The sequence below is a fragment of the Oryza glaberrima genome, chromosome 4 (assembly GCF_000147395.1).
Source record: "Oryza glaberrima chromosome 4, OglaRS2, whole genome shotgun sequence".
Classification (NCBI taxonomy): Eukaryota; Viridiplantae; Streptophyta; class Magnoliopsida; order Poales; family Poaceae; genus Oryza; species Oryza glaberrima.
Genome location: NC_068329.1, coordinates 21,298,818 through 21,324,417, shown reverse-complemented (window position 1 = coordinate 21,324,417; position 25,600 = coordinate 21,298,818). Strand labels below are relative to the sequence as shown.

At 48.9% G+C, this 25,600-nt stretch overlaps 5 protein-coding genes across 5 annotated transcripts; 3 read left to right on the top strand and 2 right to left on the bottom strand.

The window, feature by feature from the left end:
- Window positions 1-2,233: 2,233 nt before the first annotated feature.
- On the bottom strand, window positions 2,234-2,824 carry LOC127770159 (uncharacterized). The gene is made up of 2 exons (XM_052295827.1): window positions 2,736-2,824; window positions 2,234-2,681 (listed from the first exon to the last, which is right to left on the bottom strand). The coding sequence occupies exons 1-2, from the start codon at window positions 2,822-2,824 to the stop codon at window positions 2,234-2,236; spliced, it is 537 nt and encodes a 178-aa protein (XP_052151787.1).
- Window positions 2,825-4,845: 2,021 nt separating this feature from the next.
- LOC127769413 (uncharacterized) lies at window positions 4,846-5,442 on the top strand. Its single transcript, XM_052294999.1, has one exon. The coding sequence runs from the start codon at window positions 4,846-4,848 to the stop codon at window positions 5,440-5,442; it is 597 nt and encodes a 198-aa protein (XP_052150959.1).
- Window positions 5,443-8,897: 3,455 nt separating this feature from the next.
- Window positions 8,898-10,043, bottom strand: LOC127770874 (putative zinc finger CCCH domain-containing protein 29). The gene is made up of 2 exons (XM_052296649.1): window positions 9,773-10,043; window positions 8,898-9,049 (listed from the first exon to the last, which is right to left on the bottom strand). Exons 1-2 carry the CDS (start codon window positions 10,041-10,043, stop codon window positions 8,898-8,900), a joined length of 423 nt encoding a protein of 140 aa, XP_052152609.1.
- A 1,793-nt stretch (window positions 10,044-11,836) lies between these two features.
- Window positions 11,837-12,970, top strand: LOC127769564 (uncharacterized). The gene has a single exon (XM_052295159.1). It carries the CDS (start codon window positions 11,837-11,839, stop codon window positions 12,692-12,694), a length of 858 nt encoding a protein of 285 aa, XP_052151119.1. The 3' UTR covers window positions 12,695-12,970.
- Window positions 12,971-18,708: 5,738 nt separating this feature from the next.
- On the top strand, window positions 18,709-19,555 carry LOC127769566 (uncharacterized). The gene is made up of 2 exons (XM_052295162.1): window positions 18,709-18,788; window positions 18,837-19,555. Exons 1-2 carry the CDS (start codon window positions 18,709-18,711, stop codon window positions 19,309-19,311), a joined length of 555 nt encoding a protein of 184 aa, XP_052151122.1. The 3' UTR covers window positions 19,312-19,555.
- Window positions 19,556-25,600: the final 6,045 nt, after the last annotated feature.

Here is a 25,600-nt window from a genome sequence, read left to right as displayed (position 1 = left end):
CTTTGATCTTCTCAAGTCTCGTGCAAGCAACGACGAAATTATCTCCTCAGTTTTGACATTATCCTTGCCGTGCGTCAGGGTAGTCACGTTCATAAGACGGTGGAAGCGAGCACAGAAGAATTATGGCCTTGTCTTCATCATCCAGTTTCACATCTAACTTTCTTAGATCCACAACCAACTGATTGAAGACGTCCACGTGCTTCCTAAGATCTGACTCCTCTTGCATCTGCAAACCATACAGCTGTTGTTTGAGATACAACTTACTCGTCAGCGACTTGGACATATACAGGCTTGCCAACTTGTCCCAAATTTCCTTCGGCGTTTTTTCATCCATGACCTGGTACATGACAGAATCCGAGAGACTCAAGCGTATTGTTGCAGCTGCCTGCGCCTTCATCTCATCCCACTTGTCAGCATCCATCTTTTCCGGCATCATCTCCTGAAGTGCCTTGGCATCGTCTCCTGATTTTTTAAGCAACTTTCTTATATAATTTTTTTTGCAAAAAACACACTATTTAGTAGTTTGAAAAACGTGCGTACGGAAAACGAGGGAGAGGGGTTGGGAACATGGGGTTGCAAACACAGCCTAAGTTACTTCTTAGTATTCCAAATTGTTTTCGTTCAAAAAAAAAAGAAAAGCATTTTCCAGGTAATAATAAAGCTCTATTGACAGTTAATCTTCAACTGCTGAAGCTCTAACCATACAGCAAGATGCATCACGTATTCAGAGAGCAGCAGTGTGAAGATTTAACTGTGAATCTGAGTAAGCGAGTATCGAACAAAGTACATACTGTCAAAGACTACTGTGAAATTCAGAATTGCTACTTGATAGTCGAACTGAATGGACTAACAGATGCTTTACTGAACGGAGTAGTTTACAAGCTTTGCATGTAACAAGTGTTATCCTAAGGTTCACTTCATTGATAGACTAGTTCAGTTTTCAGACATTGTAAATGCTTTATCATAAACGCGCCAGTAGACCAGGGACTCTGCAGCAAAGAGTGAATCAAGATGTTCTAAGCCCGCATCAGTAGACATTGTCCTATGACTGAAAAAAAAAAAACTCGATTCAGTGGCAATTGAGCTCTTAGCTACTCCCATATGAGCAAAGGAAAGGAGCCATGTACCGATGATTCAGAGCGCTAGAATATTGATATTTCAAATTCTGTCAGATGTTTCATAAAACAAATCCTGAATTACAGCTCTGACTGAATGGCAATTTCCATATGGGCAAAACTCCGAAAGTGCAAAATCTCATGTGACCAGGTTATCAGATTTATCAGTTTCACTCTTTCAGAAGCAAAATAACCTGTTTTATGATGCAGGAGCAAGATGACATGTTTCGATTCAAATTGCCTGGACTCATCTCACTCCATCACAGTTGCACACAAAAAATGCACAACACTGGCATGGTCAACACAATGATACTACTAGTAGTTCAGCACTATGCACCATTTTCTTTTACTTGAACCATTACTGAATAATGAATACATTGGGACAGTCACAAGATCCAATAAACATCAGTATCTCAAAGCTCGTCAATTAGTCAATGAAGTATTCAACACCACATCAAACTGAATATTACAAGCAGAATTATGCCAGTGCAATGAGCCTTATTGGCATTGACAAGAGCAGATCAATCATCACCAAAAGTCTAAAACAACAGAACGGATGCAGTTAATATTGCAGGAATATTCATTTCTCATTGCAATTTCAGAAATCATGATGCAGCATCCAACAATAAGTTCAGGAATTCACCAAAACTCCGAAAGCAATCATCTCTGCTTGAAATGTTCAAGTTTTTACTCCATCCTAAAGAACTTACAGAACCGCAACAACATAGCAGAAAAGTATATATTCAGAGTTGTTCATCAAAAGTCTTGAGTTACAATTTCTGATGGCAACACAAAACAGATGAATGTGATACTACGACCACCTAAAGAACTGAACAGAAATCTTCAATGGAACCCGAGTTACGATTTCTGACGGATAGAAAGGCGGATGAATGTGATACTACTATGAGTCTATGACCACCCTAAGAATTGAACAGAAATCTCCGAGGAACCTAAGTACCTAACTAACACTGATCGGCTCCAATAAACGAGAAACCTATGCAAGAAAATGCCTAAGAACACGCGAGACTAGTAACAGAAAACTGCCATCAGAAACAAAAAACTTAACGATGAAACAGAGAACCTGCGCCTCCACATCGTCGATCGAGGGCCTCATCCTGTCAGGCCTTCTTGTTGTCGCGGAGCCACTTCGCGATGTCGCAATCCTCATGGAAGTCATGCCCACCGGAGAGCGTGCGGACATCGTCGCGGGCCACCATCCTGTGCTGGCAGATCGGGCATGCGTCGGCGTCGTTCAGCGCCCGGTCCAGTGTCCTGACGCCGCCGCGAGCACGGATGTGCTGAAACCTCTGAGCGTTGTGGTCTATCAGGTTCGCCGGCGACGCCTTCCACGGCAGCATGCAGCGGGCGACACGGTTGCATATTCTGCATCTCATGCCGTGCTTGCGGTTGCGGAGGCGCTCGTCGACGCAGGCCTTGTGGAAGACGTGGTCGCAGGAGAGCGCGCGGACCACGGCGCCGGCCATCATCTTCTGTTTACACAGCTTGCACTGTGGTCGCAGCGCCTGATCCAGGGTCCTGACACCGCCGAGCGTCCAAATCCGCCGCCTATACCACATACTCAGCGTCTCTCACCCCGCCGCCAGGTACGGCCACGGCCACCCCGCCGCCGTCCACATCCTCAGCATCCGCCACCCCGCACACAGAAGGTGAAGGAAGACGAGCGAGGCCATGGCGCCGACGAGGTCCATGGTTGCTGCGCTGATCGCCTCCTCGCTCTCTTGCTCTGCTCTGCCTTGGAAGAGAAGGTGGCGGTGGCGCAGTGGCTGGTTTGCAAATTGGAAGGCTGGATGGCCCACTTGGCTAGTTGTAAAGCGTCGGCCGCGAGCACCCGTGCCGTCGATCGCAGATCGGACGGCGAGGGTACAGACGATTAGCACTAATCATCACCACTTGCTAACTAACTCCTGCGAATTAGGGCGAATTAGTTGGGAGTTCTACTTCGTCACGGCAAGTGATCTACCGTCGGATCTCTGATCAGCGGTCTAGATAAGCCGGCGCGGTGCTGACTCCACCGACTCCACCTTAAATCTCGGGCTCCCTCCTCCTCCGCACCATTGCCATCCTTCGAATCGACACAGAGAACTCACGAGACGAGAGAGGAGGGGAGGGAGAAGCAAGGAAGGAGCAGAGAGGAGAGGGTGGGCGGGGCAGCAATGGCGGAGAGGGACGTAGCACGCCGCCGGCTCGCGTCCTCGCGCCCCATCTGCGTTCCGTGGAGGGAGCTCCTACACGGCTGCCTCCCGTGGCCGTGGTTGCGGAAGGAGACCGGCTGCGCGGCCTGCATCATCTGCCGCGAGGGGATGAAGCGCCGCGAGGAGGCCGTCACCATGTCCTGCTGCGGGAAGACGTGCCACCAACGCTGCTTCGAGGCTTGGAGAGCGGAGACAACAACGAGATTTCAAGTCTGCCCGTGCCCGGGCTGCTACGACCTGGACCCCCTGTCGCCGCCGCCGCCGCCGCCGATGTGATCTTCGGGTTTAGGGTTCTTAGGATTCTAACGCTTTCTTCTCCACTCTGATGCGTCATGTGATTGTGTCTGGCCTGGATGTCTGGTTCTTCAATAGTTTCCTCTGCTGGTAGTTTTCTTGTCGCCGCTACTCGCCACATGATTATTGGGGCGCTTCTTAGGATTTATGTTAGAGTTCTTAGGATTTCTGATTTCTGTTAGAGTTCCTTCTGAATTCTGATTCTTTTCGGCCAGAATTGTTGCCCTTGTTGCTTCCCATGTAACAAACTGAAGTCTGAATATTTGGATATGGAATATGAAGATCTGAAGATTTTGGGAGATGTCAATTCTTCAATTTGTCAATGAAAGAAGGCATAAGCCAAGAAGTGGTCCTGAATTAGTACTGACTAAGCGATATGCTATTTTGCGATGATAACTGCATACTGAACTATTGATCTTGACAAGTACAATGTTGTTTGTTATGTATACTGCAGGAATTCTCTAAGTCTTTTTTTTTTATCATACAGCTTAGCTGAAATCGCCTGCTAAATATTCAGTGTACAGAGAATCGTATTAATGTCCGGCATACTATTGTGGGTCTAATTCTGCAATGTTATCTGAACTACCTGAACTTTGTGTGGGCTTGCCATCTTTGTCCTCCCTTAATTCTAACACCAATTTGTATCCCACGGAGTGCATTATGTAAGTTCATCTGATTAGAAAGTTTATCAAACCTGCAATATGTAGTAGTATGTTAGCTCATTTTTCAGAAATAACTTGCTACAGCAGAAGCTGACTGAACTGAACTTAACAACTTCAAGGATGCAAAGCAATGTGCAGTAGTGAAGTGGTCGTACACTTCTCTTTTCAAAAGTGGTTGTACACTTGTACAGATCGAGTTGTACTATTGCATGTTTTTGCCTAGCTCTGCAGAAACCTGAAAACCACGATTACCATTCCAAAACCCAATCTGATACAGGCAGCCGCATATACGCCTCGTGTGTCCTGCTCGGCCAAATCATACGCCCACCAAGAACAAGAATTCGTTAACGAACTAGCCGATCACTACCCGCCCTCCGATCTGCGATCAACGGCATCGGTGCGCGCGGTCCACGCTATATAAGCCGGCCTTCCAAGTGGGGTCCAGTGCAATACCGTTTCATCCCGCAAGGCTCCGGCCTCTTCTTCCACCTCCAAACTCCACGAAACGCAAAGCGAGGAGAGCGCGAGGGGGGGAGAGGAGAGGATCGGGGAAGGAGAGGCATGGAGAAGGGGGGATTCATCGCAATATTCGTCGCCTTTGGGCTCATCAACCTCGGCTTGCACTTGTACGAGAGGGCGCCGGGGTGGTTGGTGTGGATGCTCGGCGGCGTCACCACGCTGGACCGCGCGCTGGGCGACTGCTCGATGTGCCGGTACGGCATGGTGGCCGGCGACGTCGTCCGCACGCTCTCCTGCGGCCACGTCTTCCACAAGGACTGCGACTACAGCGTCGACAAATGGCTCCGCGAGCACGGCCTGTCCTGCCCGGAATGCCGCAAGAAGGCTCGCAGCGTTCGCGTGCTGCCGTGGAGAGCGCGGCCGCAGCAGCCGTTGCCGGAGGAGCAGAACCCGCCGCCACAGGAGACGTCTGCGTCGTCGTCGTCGTCGTCGTCATCGACACACGTCAGGATTGCTCCGGAGGAGCCGGGCGACCTCGACCTGGAGGCTCAGGACCAGCTGCTACCGCCCCCGGCGACAGGTTCGCCCAAGGGCCCGGAGGAGCAGCACCCACCGCGGCCGGCGGCGGCGACGTCGTCGAGCTCCGCCGACACCTCGAGTTTGGAGGAGCCACTTCTGCGGCCATCTGCGTCGCCATGATCAGGGTTAGACGGAATCACGGAACGGGGCACGTCCGACACCTCGAGTTTGGTTTGGATCAGTTCCTGGCCAGGTTCTCTCTCTGTTTCTGTTGGTAGATTTCTTAGCAGCCACGCAAGATTCATGGGGCTCTTCTCGTTAGGTTCTAGAAGCCGATCGATGTCAGTACGGCCTTTGGAGTCATGCTCATTCTGTCAGAGTTTGTAACTTGGTTGCTGATGGAATTATCTCCAGTTTGATGTGGTGTTGAATGCCTTGATGACTAGCTGATGATCTTTGATATATGTCCTTCTGTTTTTGATATAAGCCAATCTGAACTGAAGTATACCATCTCGCTCTTCGAAATGCTTCTTTTATCATACGATAGTCTCAACAGATGGAAGCTTGGAGCATATTATTGATTTATTGTCACGCTTTTCTTAGAATCCTTATTAGTTTAACACATAGGGGAGGTAGACTGAACACTGGACATCCACTCAGTCTGATTTTGTACTGATCACGTCAATGACTTAAATAAAGAATTAAAGTTTGTCACTCACTTTGATTCTAGTTTGTTCTTTAAGTTGTCATATATAGTGTTGCATTCAACCGCTTCTTCTTTCCATCATCTGCTTGGCTTTTTGATGCTGCTATCTGAATATCTTTCTTTTTTTTTTGCTATCTGAATACCTGAATAAATGATCAATAACAGTTACTCATTCTTGTTAGCTGTGATTCCTGTGATCTATTTAGGGCAGGCCGTTGTGCTATTTGTACTACTGTTATGATGTTCAATGATGTATCTCTCGTGTGATTTGGGGTCTGATGGACTAGAGACCTGAATGAAGATGGTTAGTTTGTGTAAGTTCCTCAGTATATTTTGGATAGTTGCGTGTTAGTGTATTCCTGAAGATCTTTAAGATGGTATCTGCAGCCGTTCAGATGGCTGATAAATTTGATGATGGATTATTTGTTCATTCGGCCTACTAATAAGTTGAATGCTAATCTTTAGTTTGAGGTGGTGTTCGAGGTGTTGATGATTAATTTGACAAACGTTGAGCTCCTTCAGTGTACTGGATCCTATGAGCTCTCATTGGATTTTTATGCCATAACGGACACGGTGCTTAGGCTGATATGTGTATCTCACTGTAGTCTTTCACAGTACCTGTTCTGTCAGATACTTAGATTCACAGTTTAATCTCCGCCTTGCTACTATCTGAATATGTGATGTTTCCGGTAGTGTGGCTAGAGCTTCAGCAGTTGGAGACTGTGATTGGAGCTTCAGTATTAGTATTACCTGTAAATGGTGTTTTTGTAATGCAGTTTCTTTCAGTGGGATATGTTTTGTCAGTGTCACCTTGCTTCTCTCTGAATCTATGATGCTGTTCTTTTAGGCATGTCAGCATATGTCAATTTCACGTTGCGGAACTCAGTACCAGTCCTGGGACACAATTGCTGTTACCTCCGGTCAACCGAGATGCATCACAGCAAATTAGCAGCTAAACATAGAATATTTCCCAAGAAGGAAACATTCCTTGGGCTGAGGGAGGGAGGGGGGATCAATAGATTTTGGTTTTAGGGAGGGGTGAAAAAGGACCAGGGAATCTGGGCTTTAGCACAAACGGGAATGAGGCCCGGGAGGGAAATAAAACAAGCCTTAAATCCATGGAAAAAGTATACTTTGACTCCCTCAACTATGGTCCGAGTATGATTCATAACTTCAAACCATAAAACCGTGTATATTGACTCCTATAACTATCAAAACCGGTGTAAAATATATCCCTGAGTAGTTTTGGAAGCGATTTTGGCTGACGTGGCGCCTACGTGGCACTGTTGACCCAGTCTTCGTCCCACGTGTCGTTAACGTGTCGCTTATGTGGCATTTTAGAGTAAAAACAAAAAAAATACGTGGGACCGACATGTCATTCACACAGAAAATAGTGGGACCCACTGTCATGTGGGCCCCACGTGTCATCTCGTGCGCCGGCGCCCGGTGGGACAAGCCGACGGAGGCGGAAGGCCGACGAAGGCCATCGGTGCGCCGCCGGCTTCCGTGGGTCCCGTCCCCTCGGCGACAGCTGAGTTCGAGCGTGGTGGAGGCCGGCGACGGGTCTGGGTGGCGGAAGCAGGATTGTGGATGGCGGGAGGCGGCAGAGGGAGCTCGTCCACCCAGTGAGGGCGTCGTGCTGGTAGAGGTGAGGATAGGGTCCATCCCCCCGGCTGCGCCGCCGCCGTGCTGCAGTCAAATGCTGCTTCCCAGGGCGCTGGCGAGCTAGCCTTTGATTTTGCTTCGACGTACAGGAAGTGATCAGAGAATTCCATTCAATTCAATGATCTCATCTTGCTGATTTTTTTTTTGTTTCGAGCTAGCTAGCTAGGTCGGATCGATCTCAATGGTGGCGCCCGTATTGCTCGTGGTTCGCCTGGACTCGATCGATCTCGGACAGCCAGATCGCCGCCGCCGCTGCCGGTGACGACAAGGTCGCGTCCGCCATCAACGCCCTGGAGGAGCTCCTCCACTAGGGTAGCCCAGCGCTGGCGGCGTACGAGCACCATGTGATCTTCCTGAAGCGCGCGCAGCAGGAGGAGGCCGTCGGCGCCGTGGATGGCGGAGGGAGCTAACGACGGCGACAGCGACAGCTGTCCGCGTGCGGGGAGGAGCTCACAGGCCATCCGCGCACGGGGAGGAGCTCGCCGGCCGTCCATGCGCGGGGAGGAGCTCGCATGCCGTCCTCGCGCGGGGGAGGAGCTGGAGCTCGCCGGTGGTCAGGAGCAGCGGCGGTGCGGTGGGGGTGAGCGTGCGGGGAGGAGCTCGCCGTCCGTCCGCGCACGGGGGAGGATCTGGAGCTCGCCGGCCGTCCATGCGCAGGGAGGAGCTCGCATGCCGTCCTCGCGCGGGGGAGGAGCTGGAGCTCGCCGGTGGTCAGGAGCAGCGGCGGTGCGGTGGGGGTGCGCGTGCGGGGAGGAGCTCGCCGTCCGTCCGCGCACGGGGGAGGATCTGGAGCTCGCCGGTGGTCGGGAGCGGCGGCGGTCGGCGCCGGCGTCCGGTGGCCATGGGCAACGACGACCACGACGCCACCAGGCCGGGGGAGAGAAAGGGAGATAAGGGAGAGAGGGAGGGAGGAGGAAGAAGGGAAGGAGAGGGAGAATGTCAACGGGTCCCACATTTTTTTTAATGTTTTTTATTCTAATGCCACATAAGCGCCATGTAGGACAAAGACCCGGTCAAGACCGTCACGTAGGCGCCATGTCAGCCAAAACCACCTCCAAAACCACCAAGAGGCATTGTTTGCACCGGTTTTAATAGTTGGAGGAGTCGATATACCTGGTTTTGTGGTTGGAGGATATAAATCATACTCGGGCCATAGTTGAAGGAGTCGAAGTATACTTTTTCCTAAATCCATTGGATGGAAGGATTTATGCCTGTTCGGCCTGATGGGAAGGAGAAAAAGGCCGAGGCCTTCTCATCCTGGCAGTTACGCGAGATCAGCACTCGAATTGTCGAACACCCCGTGCGCGAACTCGCACGCGTCGCCGTGATTGCACCCGCCCTTGCGGAAGTCCAGGCACGCCGTGCCAGAGTCGCAGTACGGCCTCGTGTCCGGTGTCCCTCCTCCGCGCCTTCTCCCTCGGACGCGTGAAAGGGCACTCCGTCCAGTCCTGGCTCCGCCCGCGCGCGCACCGTCGCACCTTGAACTCGTTACATCCTAAGCCCATCACACGCGTACGCGTCCACCGCCGCCGCCTCGTTCGACGGCAGGTAATGCCGCGTCGCGTCGAGCTGGTGGTATATGGCGCGGCGCCATCTCACTGTCGCTACCGCTTACTCCTCCCTCCACGCCGCTCACCGCCGCCACATGTTCATGCGCGCCCTCACCCATCATCATCATCTTGTTCTTGCGCTCTCCTCGCCCGTACCGAACTTGTGTTTACCCCACCCAAAAAAAAAAACCCTAATCCCCTAACTAGACCCTAGCCAATTGTTCCAACCCATCTCATTGTTCAGTAACGGAACAGCCTGTGCAATTATGTAAATCTTCCACGATGATAGTACAGGAAAGGACAACCGCACAAAGCATAACGAAAATCTAAAATAGATAGACTTCCCAATGGAAAACAATACAAAGGTGCATTAACAGTACTATCGGATGAAACAATATATATATAAATATGAGAAATATTCATTACAGTAAAGCTTTAAATTCAGAAGAAGGGACGTACTAAAAAGGAATAGCTTACACTAACGATATTATTGGAACAAAGCCATCAAAACAGCTAGGCACCCATGTAGCTAGCTAGTAACCCATGCAGCTGGTTATAATAAAGCCAGCCATTAAAACATAGTGGCTACTTGTAAGAAAAAGGCCAAAACCATCATTATTAGTTCCTTCAAGTTTCGCCATCATCCGTACGTGGTAGTAGTGCATCGCCATCAGGAGCGCGAACCGGATGACCAAGACGGCGAACCAGAAGAGGACACGACGAACTGCAGTGCCGTCTTTCTTTTCTTCGTCAATCTTCTTCCCGTCTGCCATCAAACGTGTCTTTGTTTCTGCTGACAAGGGCTTGGAGCCGGAGCCGGAATCTGCGCGACAATACTTGATCTTTGTGGATTCTGTCATTGTGTGGCAAGCGACGATTGTGTGGTATCTGCGCGACAATACTTGATCTTTGTTGCAGTCGGTCGTCGACGGGGGCGATACTTATACTGGTAGAAGAAACAGAGAGTCGGCATGCATCGGAAGTCGGTTCGGTTTAGGACTCGCGTGCCGAGTCGACGTAGAGCTGTGTATGATCTCGCGACGAGAAGTCATCTCCGAGAACAAAAGAAGCACGAATCCTAATGCACTTCCGTTAACCCCTGCGAATTAGTTAGGAGCTCTACTTCGTCACGGCAAGTGATCTAACGTTTGTTCTCCGATCAACGGTCTAGATAAGCCGGCGGTTGTACTGGGCCCCACCTTAACCTCGTGCTTCCTACTCCTCCGCGCCACTGCCATCCTTCGAAAGTTCGAAGTTCGAATCGACACAGAACGCACGAGACGAGAGGGCTGCCTCCCGTGGCTGCGGAAGGAGACCAGTTGCCGCGAGGGCATGAAGCGCCGCGAGGAGGTCATCACCATGTCCTGCTGCGGGGAGACATACCACCATCGCTGCTTCGAGGCCTGGAGAGCGGAGACAACGACGAGACCCTATCGCCGGCGCCGCCACCACCGATCTGATCTTCGAGGGCGGTTCTTAGGATTCTAACGCTTTCTTCTCCACTCTGATGTGTGTGATCATGTCTGACCTGGATGGCTGGTCCTTGGATAGTTCCCTCTGCTGCTGGTAGTTTTTTTTGCTGTCGCCGCCACTCGCCACATGATTTTTGAGGCGCTTCTTAGGATTTTTGTTAGATTCTTCTTAGGATTTATGTTAGATTTCTTCAGTAGTAGTATTGCCTTAGTTCCTTCTGATTCACTTTGGCCAGAACTGTGTCCCATGTTGCTTCCCCTGTAACAAGGTGAAGTCTGAATATCTGGATATGGAATATGAACATCTGAAGTTTTTGGGGATGCCAATTCTTGAATTTGTCGATGCAAGAAGGCAGAAGCCAATAACTGGTCCTGAATTAGTACTGATTAATCGATATGTTGTCTTGTGTTGAGAACTACATATTGGTTCAGAAATCGTTCGGCGGCATTGCCGATTTTTACAGTAATTGATCAGTACACTGTTAACTCTGTAAGTCTTTTTTTGATCATACAGTTTAACAGAAATGACCAGCTAAATTCAGTGGAGAGAGACGGCATGCCATTGAGGGTCTAAAATTCTGCAATGCTATCTGAACCATCTGAATTTTGTGTGGGTTTGCCATCTTGGTTCTTAGTTCTAACACTAGTTTGTATCCCGTAGCTATGGAGTGCACTTTGCAAGTTCATTTGATTAGAAATTTAGAAAGTTTATCACAGATGCAACATGCAGTAGTGTGTTAGTTCATTTTCAGAGATAACTTGCTACAGCAGAAACTAACTGAACTGAACTGAACAAGTTCAAGGATGCAATACAGTAGTGAAGTACTGAAGTGGTTGTACTATAGCCTACTGCATGTTTTTGCTTGGCATTGCTTAGCTTCGCAGGAAACTGAAAACCACAATTACCATTCCAAAACCCAAATACCCAATCCGTCACAGGCAGCCGCATAAGCCTCCTGTTTCTTGCTCGGCCAAATCATATTGCTCACTAAGAACAAGAACTCGTTAACGAACTAGCCGAACACTCCCCGCCTTCCGATCTGCGATCAATGGCATCGGTGCGCGCGCGGGGACCACGCTAAGCTCGCCGGTGGCCTTCCAAGTGGGGTCCAGTGCAATACCGTTTCATCCCGCAACGCAAGGCAAGGCAAGGCATCCCTCTTCTTCCACCTCCAAACTACATGGAACTAACTGGTTGGCATCTTCCAGAACCACCGTCTTCCACCGTCCGATCTGTGATCGACGGCGGCGGTGCTCACCACCCACGCTTGATAAGCAGCCAGGTAGGCCAGCCAGCGAGGCCTACCTCGCCATCGCCATTGCCACCGCGCCATCGCCACCGCCACATTCCAAAAGCAGAAGCAGTCCAAGGCGAGAGACAGAGTCCGCGACATGGTTCGATGGAGTTGTCGGCTTCTGCTCTGGGTTTCGGTCTTTGTCTTGACCCTCACCCAGTTGGGGGTGTTCGTCGTCGTCTTCGGCGAGGGGGAGGACGCCATACCTCGCGTTCTGATTGCCGCCGCCGTCTTGGCTACGTACCACGTCCTGCTCACTTTCCGGTGAGCGGAGTCGGCGGCGGCTTTCGCGGGTTCCTCCACCGCGCGCCGCCGGGTTCTGCCCGGAACGACAAGGGCTGCGCGAGGCGCCACAAGACGGCGTCGAGTTCGGCGACGAGCGCGGAACCCATGGACGAGGGCGAGGCCGACCTCCTCCAGTTTCTCTTCGTCACCTCCGGTGTCTCCTGGGGAGGCATCGTGGGGGTCGTCGTCGCCGTGAACGCCTCCGTACCGGCTGCGCGGGTGTGGATGCTCCCCGGCGTCACCACGCTCGACCGGGAGCTGGGCGGTGACGACTGCTCGATGTGCCAGTACGACAAGGATGCCGGCGCCGTCGTCCGCACGCTCTCCTGCGACCACGTCTTCCACAAGGCGTGCATCGACGTGTGGCTCCGCGAGCACGGCATGGCCTGCCGACTTTGCCGCCGTACCGCTAGCTGCGTGCTGCCCTGGAAAACCGGAGGGCGCCGCCGACACGGCTGATCGCGGCTGATCTACGCGGCGGTGGCGGCGGGTGGCGGCGGCGGCGGTGGTCATCACTCATCATGGAGCTCGGAGGGGTCAAGGCCATCGACGATGTGCAGGCGTAGGTTGTTTGGTTTCGTCGTTTTCTGTTTTTGATGGCAGTTCTCTTTCTAGTGTTGTGTGTTCTTGGTCCAGTCTTCTTCGAGTTGATCGGTGTCAGATATGTTCCTCGAAGATTTCAATTCGATTCTTTAGGTGGTTGCAGTAGTATCGCATTCGTCCGCTTTTCTTCCCGGGAGAAATTGTAACTCGGGTTCCTTGGAGATTTCTGTTCAGTTCGTTAGGCGGTTGTAGTATCGCGTTCATCCTCTTTGCCTTTCCGTCAGAATTTGTGACTCGAGTTGCTTGACTATCGATGAACTACTCTGAATAAGTTCGGAATGAGATGAGTATAAGTCATTTTCGAGTCAGTGCTTGACTATCGATGAACTACTCTGAATAAGTCATTGACTCATTTTCTGCCATGTTGCTGTGATCCTGTAAGTTCTTTAGGTTGCAGTAATTTCTGGCAGCATTGCTTGGAATAATGGTCAGTGCTTGTTTAGTTCGCTCGGGTTTTGATAGAGTAAAAACCTGAAACATTTCAAGCAGGGATGATTGCTTTTGGTGAATCGTTGAAGCTATCGTTGGACGTTGCATCCTGTGTCTGAAAATTGCTGCAATATTAACTGCAGCCGTTCTGCTATTTTAGATTTTCTTTTTCTGATGATTGTTCTGCGAGAAATTTTACAGTAAGTTACAGTAAAACCTTGACCATTTAAGATTCTGCAGCTGTGCCGAAACCTGCACCTGTTTCTCTGCTACCTCTGCGATCGGGGCTTGTTCTCTCTCGTTTGGTTGCCTCCCTGAATTCGCCCAGCACCAATGCTCATAGTAGTATCATATTCATCCGCCTTTCTTTTCCGTCAGAAATTGTAACTCGGGTTGCATTGGAGATTTCTGTTCAAATCAGCAACTGTCCAATGGTAACTTGTCTTACCATCAGAAATTGTAACTTGAGACTTTTGATGAACAACTCTGAATATGGCCTTTTCAGCTATGTTGTTGTGGTCCTGTAAGTTCTTTAGGATGGAGTAAAAACCTGAACATTTCAAGCAGAGATGATTCCTTGTACGGCTGCATCTTGTTTTCTGAAATTGCAATCGGAATGAATATTGCTGCAGATATTAACTGCATTAATGCTATTGTTTTAGATTTTTGGTGATGATTGATCTGCTCTTGCCAATGCCAATAAGGCTCATTGCACTGGCAAAATTCTGCTTGTAATATTTAGGTTTGTCGTTTATTGGAGTCGATCAGTGTTAGCTAGGTTCCTTGGTGGTTGTCGTAGTATCATCTTGCTAGTCTCGCGTGTTCTTCAGCGTTTTCTTGCATAGGTTTCTCGTTTCTTGGTGCCAATCAGCGTCGGCTAGATCCCTGGGAGATTTTTGTTCACTTCTTTAGCTGGATTGCAGTATCACATTCATGTGATTTGTCTTTCCGTCAGAAATTGGACTCGAGACTTTTGATGAACAACTCTGAAGATGTCCTTTTCTGCTATGTTGTTGCGGTTCTGTAAGTTCTTCAGGATGGAGTAAAAACCTGAGCATTTCAATTAAGCAGAGATGATTGCTTTTGGTGAGTTCTTGAATGTGTTGTTGGATGCTGCATCCTGGTTTCTGAAATTGCAGTGGGAAATGAATATTGCTGCAGATATTAACTGCATCCGTTCTGTTGTTTTAGATTTTTGGCGATGATTGATCTGGTCTTGCCAATGCTGTAAGGCTCGTTGCACTGGCAACATTCTGGTTGTAACATTCAGTTTGATATGGTGTTGAATACTTCATTGACGAATTGACAGGCTTTGGGATACTGATGTTTATTGGATCTTGTGACTGCACCAATGTATTCATTGTTCAGTAATGGTTTAAGTAAAAGAAAAGGTAAATAGTGTTGTAGTACTGTATCAGTGTGTTGTCGTGTTGACCATGCTAGTGTTGTGTGTGCTTTGTGTGCAACTGTGCTGGGGTGAGATGAGTCCACGCAATTTGAACAGAAATATATCTTCTTCCTAGATCTTTTGCTCCAGAAAGAGTAAAATTAAAAAAAAAAACTGTTAATCTGCTTAAATGAGATTTTGCACTTTCAGAGTTGCAATGCTGTGAGAGCTGTAATTCAGCATTTGAAAACATGCACTATAAACTAAAGGGGATTTATATATGGGATGTAGTTGTTTCCGGCTAGGACTAACGCACTACCGTGTAGTACCTAATCACATCTTAAAATAAGTATGTTTGTGCAACTTGTATTATAATACATGGTGTTTTACAAAATTTACTTAAAAAAATGAAGGTAGCACTTAGTAGTATGCCTTTAAAACAGCTCAATTCGTTTAGTCGGGAGGTTACATTAACCTCGACCATCCTAGCTTTCTCAGCTGTGCCAAAACTTGCGTCGCCTGTTTGTGCTCTGTCCCCTGCGCTTGGGTTTTTGTGACAAATTCATACTGAAGGTGGCCAGGCCTCCGGTCTCTGAAGAAGACTAGAGTACGATTCCGTGGGAACACCGGACGACCATACCGGGTGGCCTCCTTCTTCTTCTTCTTCTTCTTCTTCTTCGTGTTGTCTCCATGGCAGGAGGAGGGTGCGGGCGACAACCAAGAGACCTCGCGCCTGTACCGCATGAACTGATCCTTGAGGGCGCGGACCAGCTCGCCGAGCTCCGGCAGCGCGGCCTTGAACTCCGGGAGCTGCCTGACGTCGTACCTCTCCTCGAGGCTCGCGAACATGCGGCGGAAGATGTGGGCGTCGAGCTGCATGTCGTTCATGCGCAGGAACGCGGACGGCCTGAACCACCGCTGCTCGCCGACGCGCCTCACGCCGCACATCCCCGCCACGCACAGCACGAACCGCTTCTTGCGAAGCACGATCCCTGCAATTCTGGGTTGCCTCCTGCTGCTGCTGCTGCTGCTGCTGGTGGCGATACGGCCGCGGGGAACATCCGACGACGGCATCGTGTTATATCCTGTGTGTTTCGTGGTTTAATCTATTTCTTGTCGTCGTCTTTCAATTCAAGACCCAAGCTGTGCTCGTGCTCGTACTCTTACGAGATATCGAGCTCTTTTGTTCACGTTGTATATGGAGGTCGTTCTAGCCTAATCCTAGTATTAGGAAACGCAGTCTAATCCGTGTCGGATTTCCGTCCGCATGACGGCATCAGCATGATTCACAGCAAAATGGCAGGCAGGGCACTCCTCCGATGCTTCAGCCGAATTCGCGTGAACCGAATTATGGGCCGTATGCACGACAAGTCTGGATGACCGTTGGGCCTTGGCATGTGGGTTGCAATTGCAAGCTATATAATCAAAAGGAACAAGTTCACTTTGACTTCTTCAAATATGTGTCTAATACCTCTCAATAGATCATCTAATTATTAAAACTGGTACAAAATAACTTCCTCCATTATTTTAAAGGTGGTGTTCACTGACGTGATGTTTACGTGGCAACTTCCTCTATCCTTCCCTCTTTATCCTCTCATCATCTATCTCATTCTCTCCCCTCTCTCACGGTGCTTCGGACGAAACCACAATGATCGGTGGGATCAGTCGCCTATGGCTGTACACACACAGAAAAACCTCGCCTACGTAACAGTCTTCCCGACCATGCCGGCCTCTACCGATATCGCCATCGACCAGCCTCTGTCAGTCTGACATCTACCGCGCGCTGGCGCTGCTTCGCCGCAACGGCGACAGCGGCATTGCACCGGCTGCGCCGCCGTCCAATCAGATCGTCGGCCTGCGGAAGCGCCGGCTGCGCTGCACGATTGTTCCAGAAACAAAAAGTTTTTTGTGCTAACTGCCGAGCTGATCTGAATTCAGTAACACATTGACAATGCTACTATACTTTGGCCGTTGTTTGGTACATTCGTTTGGTATGAATAATAATCAGTACTATACGCATGAATAGTCGGTAGCAATAACGTAACAAATTGTGTACTCACGTTTTATTCCGAAAGGAAAACAGCAACATACATAGCACGGTTACTTTCATTTTCACCTCTGAATACAGCGTACAGAAGTACACACAGCATCTTCACGGTACACGAAGTGCTTCCTCATGCCGCAGGCGAACTGGTACACCGTACACGAACTCATACACGGACACTCTTCACCATTTAAAAAAGGACGCGAATATTAGAAAATAACCTAATATGAAATAACTAGAAGGGTACTTCGAACAAAGTCGTATAGTCCACCACCTTATGAAGCTAGCCGGAAGACTCTCGGCGTTTCTCACTCTTCACCATTTGCATGCCAAGCAAAACACATGCAGTAGTACATGCATTGCATCCTTGAAGTTTTTCCGTTCAGTTCAATTAGCTTCTTCTGTAGCATGTTATTTCTGAAAAATGAACTAACATACTACTGCATATTGCATTTGTGATAAACTTTCTAATCAAATGAACTAACATGGTGCATTGTTATATGTGATAAACTTTCTAATCAAATGAACTTACAGAGTGCACTCCGTAGCTATGTGAATATGGGATACGAACTGATGTTAGAACTAAGAACCAAGATGGCATGCCCACAAAAAGTTCAGACAGTTCAGATAACACTGCAGAATTAGACCAACAATGGCTGGTGATTTCTGCTAAACTGCATGATCAAAAAAGACTTACAGAGTTTATACTGTATACTTTATTACAAATAAACGTGTACTGATTAACTACATTAGAAATTGGCAATGGCGCCAAACGATTTCTGAACCAATATAACAAGATAACATATCGATAAATCAGTACTAATTCAGGATCAGTTCTTGGCTTCTGCCTTCTTGCATTGACAGATTCAATAATTGACATCTCCCAAAATATTCAGATCTTCATATTCCATATCCAAATTAAATATTCAGACTTCAGTTTGTTGTACATGGAAGCAACAAGGGCCACAGTTCTGGCCGAAAAGAATCAGAATTCAGAAGGAACTCTAACAGAAATCAGAATTCCTAAGAACTCTGACAAAAATCCTTAGAAGCGCCCCAAGCCCCCAACGATCATGTGGCGAGTAGCGCGACAAGAAAACAACCAACAGAGGAAACTATCGAAGAACCAGCCATCCAGGCCAGTCATGATCACATGACGCGTTAGATCCTAAGAACCGCTCCCGAAGAGGCGAAGATCACATCGGCGGCGACGGCGGAGGCGACATGGGGTCCAGGTTGTAGCAGTCCGGGCAGACCTGAGATCTCGTCGTTGTCTCCGCTCTCCAGGGCCTCGAAGCAGCGCTGGTGGCACGTCTCCCCGCAGCAGGACATGGTGACGACCTCCCCGCGGCGCTTCATCCCCTCGCGGCAGATGGCGCAGGCCGCGTAGCCGATCTACTTCCGCAGCCACGGCCACAGGAGGCAGCCGTGCAGGGCTCCCTCCACAGGACGCAGCTGGGGCGCGACTGCGCGAGGACGCGGGCCGGCGGTGCGCTACGTCCCTCTCCGCCATTGCTGCCCCTCCCACCATCTCCTCTCTGCTGCTTCCTTGCTTCTCCCTCCCATCCTCTCTCCTTTCTCTCTCGTCTGGTGCGCTCTCTGTCGATTCGAAGGTCGGCAATGGCGCGGAGGAGCAGAGAGCCCGAAATTAAGGTGGGCCCCGCGAGTCGGTGGGGCCAGCACCGCGCCGGCTTATCTAGACCGTTGATCAGAGATCCGACGGTAGATCATTTGCCGTGACGAAGTAGAACTCCTAACTTATTAACAGGAGTTAGTTAGCAAGTGGTGATGATTAGAGTTAGAGCTAATCGCCTGTACTCTCGCCGTCCTTGCACCGTCCGATCTGCGATCAACGGCGTCAATGCTCGCGGTCGGCGCTTTATAACTGGTTAAGTGGGCCATCCAGCCTTCCATTTTGCAAACCAGCCAGCCACCGAGCCACCGCCACCTTCTCTTCCAAGGCAGAGCAGAGCAGAGCAAGAGAGCGAGGAGGTGATCAGCGCAGCAACCATGGACCTCGTCGGCGCCATGGCCTCGCTCGTCTTCCTCCACCTGCTGCGCGCGGGGTGGCGGATGTGGACGGCGGCGGGGTGGCCGTACCTGGCGGCGGGGTGGGAGACGCTGGGGATGTGGTATAGGCGGCGGATTTGGACGCTCGGCGGCGTCACGACCCTGGACCAGGCGCTACGACCAGCCTGCGCGGAGTGCAAAGAGAAGATGATGGCCGGCGCCGTGGTCCGCAAGCTCTCCTGCGACCACGTCTTCCACAAGGCCTGCATCGACGAGCGGCTCCGCAACCGCGAGCACGGCATGAGATGCAGATTATGCAACCGCGTCGCTGGCTGGGTGCTGCCGTGGAATGCGTCGCCGGCGAACCTGACAGACCACAACGCTCAGAGGTTTCAGCACATCCGTGCTCGCGGCGGCGTCAGGACACTGAACCGGGCGCTGAACGATGAATGCCCGATCTGCCAGCACATGATGGTAGCCGATGTCCGCACGCTCTCTTGCGGGCATGACTTCCACGAGGATTCCGACATCGCGAAGTGGCTCCGCGACAACAAGAATGCCTGCCCAGTGTGCCGCCAGATCAATCGCCCTGTACAGAGGTAGTTGACACGACAAGGCCCTCGATCGACGATGTGCAGGCGCAGGTTCTCAGTTTCATCATTTTTTTTGTTTCTGATGGCAGTTCTCTTGCTAGTTTCGCGTGCTCTTTGGCGTTTTCTTGCATAGGTTTCTGGTTTATTGGAGCCGATCGGTGTTAGCTAAGGTTCCTTGGAGATTTCAGTTCAATTCTTAGGGGGTCGTAGTAGTATCACCTTCATCCGCCTTCATTTCCGTCAGAAATTGTAACTCGGGGTTCCTTGGAGATTTCTGTTCAGTTCTTAGGGTGGTCATAGTAGTATCACATTCATCCGCCTTCTGTAGCCAATGTTGGCAAGAACTTCGTCTTCCTCCTCTTCCACTTGTGTGCTGTTGTGTTTGCACCCGCCCCGACAGACTGTCGTTAGACTTGCTTCCCACTTCGGACCCGGCCGCCACTCCATGGCCGTCGCCCGCGGTCGAACACCCTGCAGGCGCTCGGACGCGCCCCCGCCTCTTCACGGGCCGGCGCTTGGGCCGCACACACTCGCGCTTGGACCGCTCGCCTCCCCCCGCGGCAAGCCTGCCCATGCGTCGCCTGGGCCGCGCGCGCACTACAAGGCCGACCATGCGCCAGCTCGTGGGCCGCGTGCGTATCGGGCCGCGCCTGCCCAAAGGCTGCCTTTTCAACACAGACTTGCAAATTGGGCCGCCAAACGTTAATGGGCCATGCGCCTCGAAGTGGCCTTTTTTAAGAGAGGCTAAGGGCCGGTCCAGATATAGAGATCTCTTCGTTTTTAAATGGCACAAAGTCTAGATCTCATCTCGTGGAATGTGAGAGGCCTAAATTCACCTGCGCGCTGCAACGCAGTCCATGAGCTCATGCTCGACACAAAGTGCACCTTGGCCTGCTTCCAAGAGACCAAACTCCAAAGCATTGATGACGGCCTTGCTCGTTTCTTAGGAGGCTACAAGCTTGATAAATTTGCCTTCAAGCCGGGCGAGAGGCACGAGAGGAGGAATCCTTCTCCTTTGGAGCAGTGGAGATTTTGATGTCCAGGAGGTTCGAATCGGCCGCTTCTCGATCTCCGCGCAAATAACAGATATTCGCTTAGGAGTTACGTTCCTCCTCACTGGTGTCTACGGGCCAACAAGGCACCACCTCAAAGATTTGTTCCTCCGGCACATTAGGAGGTTAAGGCCCAGCCCTGGGAAGGATGGCTCATCCTTGGAGACTTCAACATGATCTACCGTGCTCGGGACAAAAACAATAGCAACCTCAACCTCGCACGTATGAGACGTTTTCGCGCAGTCATTGATCGATGTGAGCTGCATGAGATCCCCCTGCAAAACAGGAAGTTCACTTGGAGTAATGAGCGTCGAAAGGCAACCCTTGTCAAGCTTCATCGTTGCTTTTGCAATGAGGAATGGGATCTTGCTTTCCCCCACCATGTTCTCCATGCCCTTCCTACAGGGCCCTCCGACCATTGCCCTCTTGTCCTGTCCAACCCGCAAGGCCCACGTCGTCTGAGGACCTTCAAGTTTGAAAATTTCTGGACGCGGGTCCCGGGATTCAAGGACAGAGTCAAGGATATAGGGAGCCAACCTTCTTCGCACACTGAGCCTATGCACCGCCTGAATCAAAAGCTGCAACGTACGGCAGTCGGCCTTAGAGATTGGACAAAAGGCATCTGCTCGGAGGCTAAATTGCAATTCCATATGGCACTCAATGACCAAAGACTCGACGTGGCACAAGAGCACAGAGAACTCTCCCCCCCTGGAAATGCGACTGAGGGCGGCTCTCAAGCGGAAAGTCCTAGGACTCGCTTCTATAGAAAGGGCAAGGAAAAAGCAAGCCTCCAGGGTAACTCACATCCGTGAGGGAGATGCGAACACGAAATTCTTCCACCTCAAGGTTAATGCGCGAAGGAGAAGGAATACAATTCAACGATTGAAAAAGGACAGTGGTTGGGCGGTGACGCACGGTGAAAAGGAATCGACGATTCATGATCACTTCGCAAGCTTCATGGGGAGGTCGGGGCCGAGGCCAAACGAGCTAAACTGGGAGACGTTGGGCATCACACCGATTGATCTAGCCACGCTGGGGGAACCCTTCACTGAGGAGGAAGTGCATAGGGCAATTAAGGAAATGCCAGCCGACAAAGCACCGGGACTAGACGGCTTCACTGGGGCCTTCTTCAAAGTTTGCTGGGAAATCATCAAGGATGACATTCTGCTAGTCTTCAGCTCCATCTATAACCTGAGATGTGCGCACCTGAACTTGCTCAACTCAGCGAACATCGTCCTAATCCCAAAAAAGGATGGGGCTGAGTGCGTTTCAGACTATAGGCCAATTAGTCTAATTCATAGCATCGCCAAGATCTTCGCTAAGATGCTAGCGCTGCGGTTAAGGCCCCACATGCATGAGTTGATCTCGGTCAATCAAAGCGCTTTCATAAAGGGGAGAAGTATTCATGACAACTACCTCTTCTTAAGAAACATGACCAGAAGATATCACCGCCTAAGACGGGCAATGTTGCTCTTCAAGTTGGATATAACAAAAGCCTTCGACTCCGTGCGATGCGATTACCTCCTGGCCTTGATGTAGCGCAAGGGCTTCCCGACAAGATGGATAGACTGGCTAGGGGCTTTATTGTCGTCTTCGACATCCCAAGTCCTCCTTAATGGCTCACCAGGGCAGCGGATTAAACATGGAAGAGGACTTCGGCAGGGGGACCCCCTCTCGCCGCTTCTCTTCATCTTGGCGATCGATCCTCTACAGCGTATCCTTTCCAAGGCAACAGAGCTGGGTGCAATTTCAAAATTACGAGGAAGAACAACTCGGCTGCAGATCTCAATGTATGCGGATGATGCTGTGATCTTTATTAATCCCACCCGGAACGATGTTGCGACTTTCGCGAACATCCTACATCGTTTTGGCACAGCCACAGGACTCGTCACCAACCTTCAGAAATCCCAGGTTGCGGCCATAAGATGCGGCAATATAGACCTGGAAGAGGTCCTCCAAGGCGTTCCGGCGAAGCGGGCAAATTTCCCACTAAAATACTTGGGCCTCCCACTTGTTCTGGGAAGGCTGCGAAAAACGGACTTTGCAACCGGTCTTTGACAAAATATTAGGGAGAGTTGCAAGTTGGAGGGGGAAAAACATGGCAGCAGCCGGGAGAACCACGCTTGTAAAGTCTGTGCTTTCAGCGCAGCCAATTTATCTCCTCACTGCCTTGAAGGTGATGAAGGAATCCCTGGAGCAACTTGACAAGCAGAGACGTCGCTTCCTTTGGGCTGGTACAGGTGATATCACCGGGAGGAAATGTAAGGTCAACTGGGCAAAGACATGCTTGCCGACCAGCCAGGGGGGCCTGGGTGTCCTAAGCTTGGACAAGTTCACAAGAGCTCTGAGATTGCGATGGTTGTGGAACGAATGGAGAGATTCGAGCAAGCCTTGGGTGGGATTGGAAACGCCTTGTGATGGTGTGGATAGGGACCTCTTCGCCGCCTCAACAAAGATAACAGTGGGCGATGGGAATACAACGCGCTTCTGGGACTCCGCATGGATTGACGGCCAAAGACCAAAAGACCTAATGCCGTTGGTCTATGAGATCTCCAAAAATAGGAAGAAATCCCTACGCCAAGGGAAAGAAGACGACTCCTGGGTGCATGACCTGACCCTCGATGCGGGTTCATCTATCACAATCAACCTTCTCGATCAGCTAGTCCGCTTGTGGGAGGCGGTACGGAATGTGCACTTAGACAGCGAAGAGCCGGATCAGATTGTTTGGAAATTCACAAGCAGCGGCCACTATACAGCTTCCTCGGCTTATCATGCCCAATGTTTGGGGGCGCCAAACACAAACTTCAACTCCCTAATCTAGAAAGTTTGGGCGCCGGGGAAATGTAAATTTCATGCCTGGCTCATCATTCAAAATAGAGTCTGGACGTCGGACCGACTCGCGACAAGGGGTTGGCGGAATAACGGACATTGCCCCCTATGTCGTTGTGACGCCGAGACGGCCTTGCACCTCGTCGCCATGTGTAGATACACGAAGAGAATCTGGCACCTCGTTGCTACATGGGCGGGAAATCAGCAGTTGGAACCGGCCCAATGGGAGGAAGCCCGGTCAGTCCATCAGTGGTGGGAGAGCCTAGCTAATACACCCGACATTCCAAAGAAGGGCCTTCGGTCCCTTATCCTGCTAGTAGTTTGGGAAATTTGGAAGAAGCGAAATCGGCGAATCTTTGATCACAAAGAGATGGCAACAGGTGTTCTCCTAGCAAAAATCAAAGAGGAGGCCAGCTTGTGGGCTTTAGCTGGGGCTAAAAGATTGCGCGAACTCATCCCGCACTCTGTATAGTGTATAGTCTAAAGATCTTTTTGTTTTACCCCTAGGGGTTGTATTTTCTCCTTCTATATTCAATGAAAAAGCACTGCTGTGCTGTTTTTTCCGTTCAAAAAAAAAATCCGCCTTCCTTTCCGTCAGAAATTGTAACTCGGGTTCCATTGGATTGGAGATTTCTGTTCAGAACGGCAATTGTCCAATGGTAACTTGTATTACCATCCGAAACTAGCTGGGTGGCCCGCGCAATTGCGCGGCTAGCACCCAAACAAAATCATATATTTTTTACTATGATTTTACTTAAAATTTATTAAATAGCTATGTCATTGTTTTAAGACTTTAAAAGACCAAACCTTATCATCCTCGTGTTATAATTATATAGTTTTTAAAAGTCACACCAGTTGCTACCCTTTATGTCATCTCCTTCTTTATTTGCTTGCTTGATCTACCACTATTTTTATTCATTCTTCTTGGAACCTTTTAAAATTGGATTTTATAGTTTTAGAGTTTATTGTCACGTTGGGTTCCGTTTTTATAATTTCTAAATGTCCCGTCAAATGTTGCCATTATACTCCTCTACGGCCTGTCCAGTGTTTCTTCTCTTTATTGTCATTGAGATTTTAAAAATCGAACATAATTATCGTTTGGGTTCATTTTTACTTTCTAGAAGTCCCGCCAAATCATCAGCGGTTTTGCCATTGTACTCCTCTACGGCTTGCCCGCTGCCTCCATTCTTTATTGTCATTGAGATTTTAAAATCGAACATGATTATCATTGTTTTTTTTTTTTTACTTTTTGGAAGTTCCAAACCTTTAAAAATTGGACTTGTAGTTTTATTTTCTTTATAATTTTTAGAAGTTCCATCGAACGATGCCACTATGCCTCTCTACAGCTCGTCCATCGCCTACTTTTTATTGTCACTGTGATTCTAAAAATCGAACATAACTATTGTTGGAATTCATTTTTTATTTTCTAGAAGTCCCGTTAACCGTCGGCGGCTCTGCAACTATACTCTTATACACCTCGCCCGTTGCTTCTCCTTTTTATTGTCATTGAGATTTTAAAAATCGAATAGGATTATGAATAGGGTTTATTTTTATTACTTTCTAGAAGTCCCAGCAACTGCTTTACTTGTTTGCTTCACGGCCTGCCTGGCGTCCCTCCTTTTAATTGTCATTAGGATTCTATTTGGTATTTTATTAACAATTTTTATATGTCGTATCAACCGCCACCACTCTACTCCTTTATAGGCAAGTTACTTAATTTATCTCGTCATTTCTTTTAGATGGTCTTTTCTTTCAATAGTCTTTATTTTTATCACAAATTTTAGTTATTTATAAATTGTATTCCTAATTGAAATCTTATTTTTCTTTTTCTAATTTCAGAATTTATTTTTTTTAAAAAATTAGTTAATACCGTGTTGTGTTCTTTTAATGTTTTTATTTTTTTTATTTTCAATTTTAGATGTTTCAAAATTGTATTCCTACTTGAACTCTATTTTAGTTTTTCTAATTTTGTATATTATATTATTTTTTATTTGAAATTTTAATTAATCTCGTATTGGGTTCTTATATGGATTCTTCTTTCAATATTGCTTATTTTTAATTCCGAATTTCAGCTAATTTTAAATTGTATTCCTACTTGAACTCTTCTTTCATTTTATTTTGCTAATTTAGGATTTTTTTTATTTTTATTCTGAATTGTAATTAATCTCGTATTGGGTTCTTATATGGACTCTTCTTTTAATATTCTTTATTTTTAATTTCGAATTTCAGCTATTTTTAAATTGTATTCCTACTTGGACTCTCCTTTCCTTTTCTAATTCTGGATTTTATTTTATTTTTATTTCGAATTTTAATTAATCTCGTATTGGGTTCTTATATGGAAACTTCTTTCAATATTGCTTATTTTTAATTCCGAATTTCAGCTATTTTTATATTGTATTCCTACTTGGACTCTCCTTT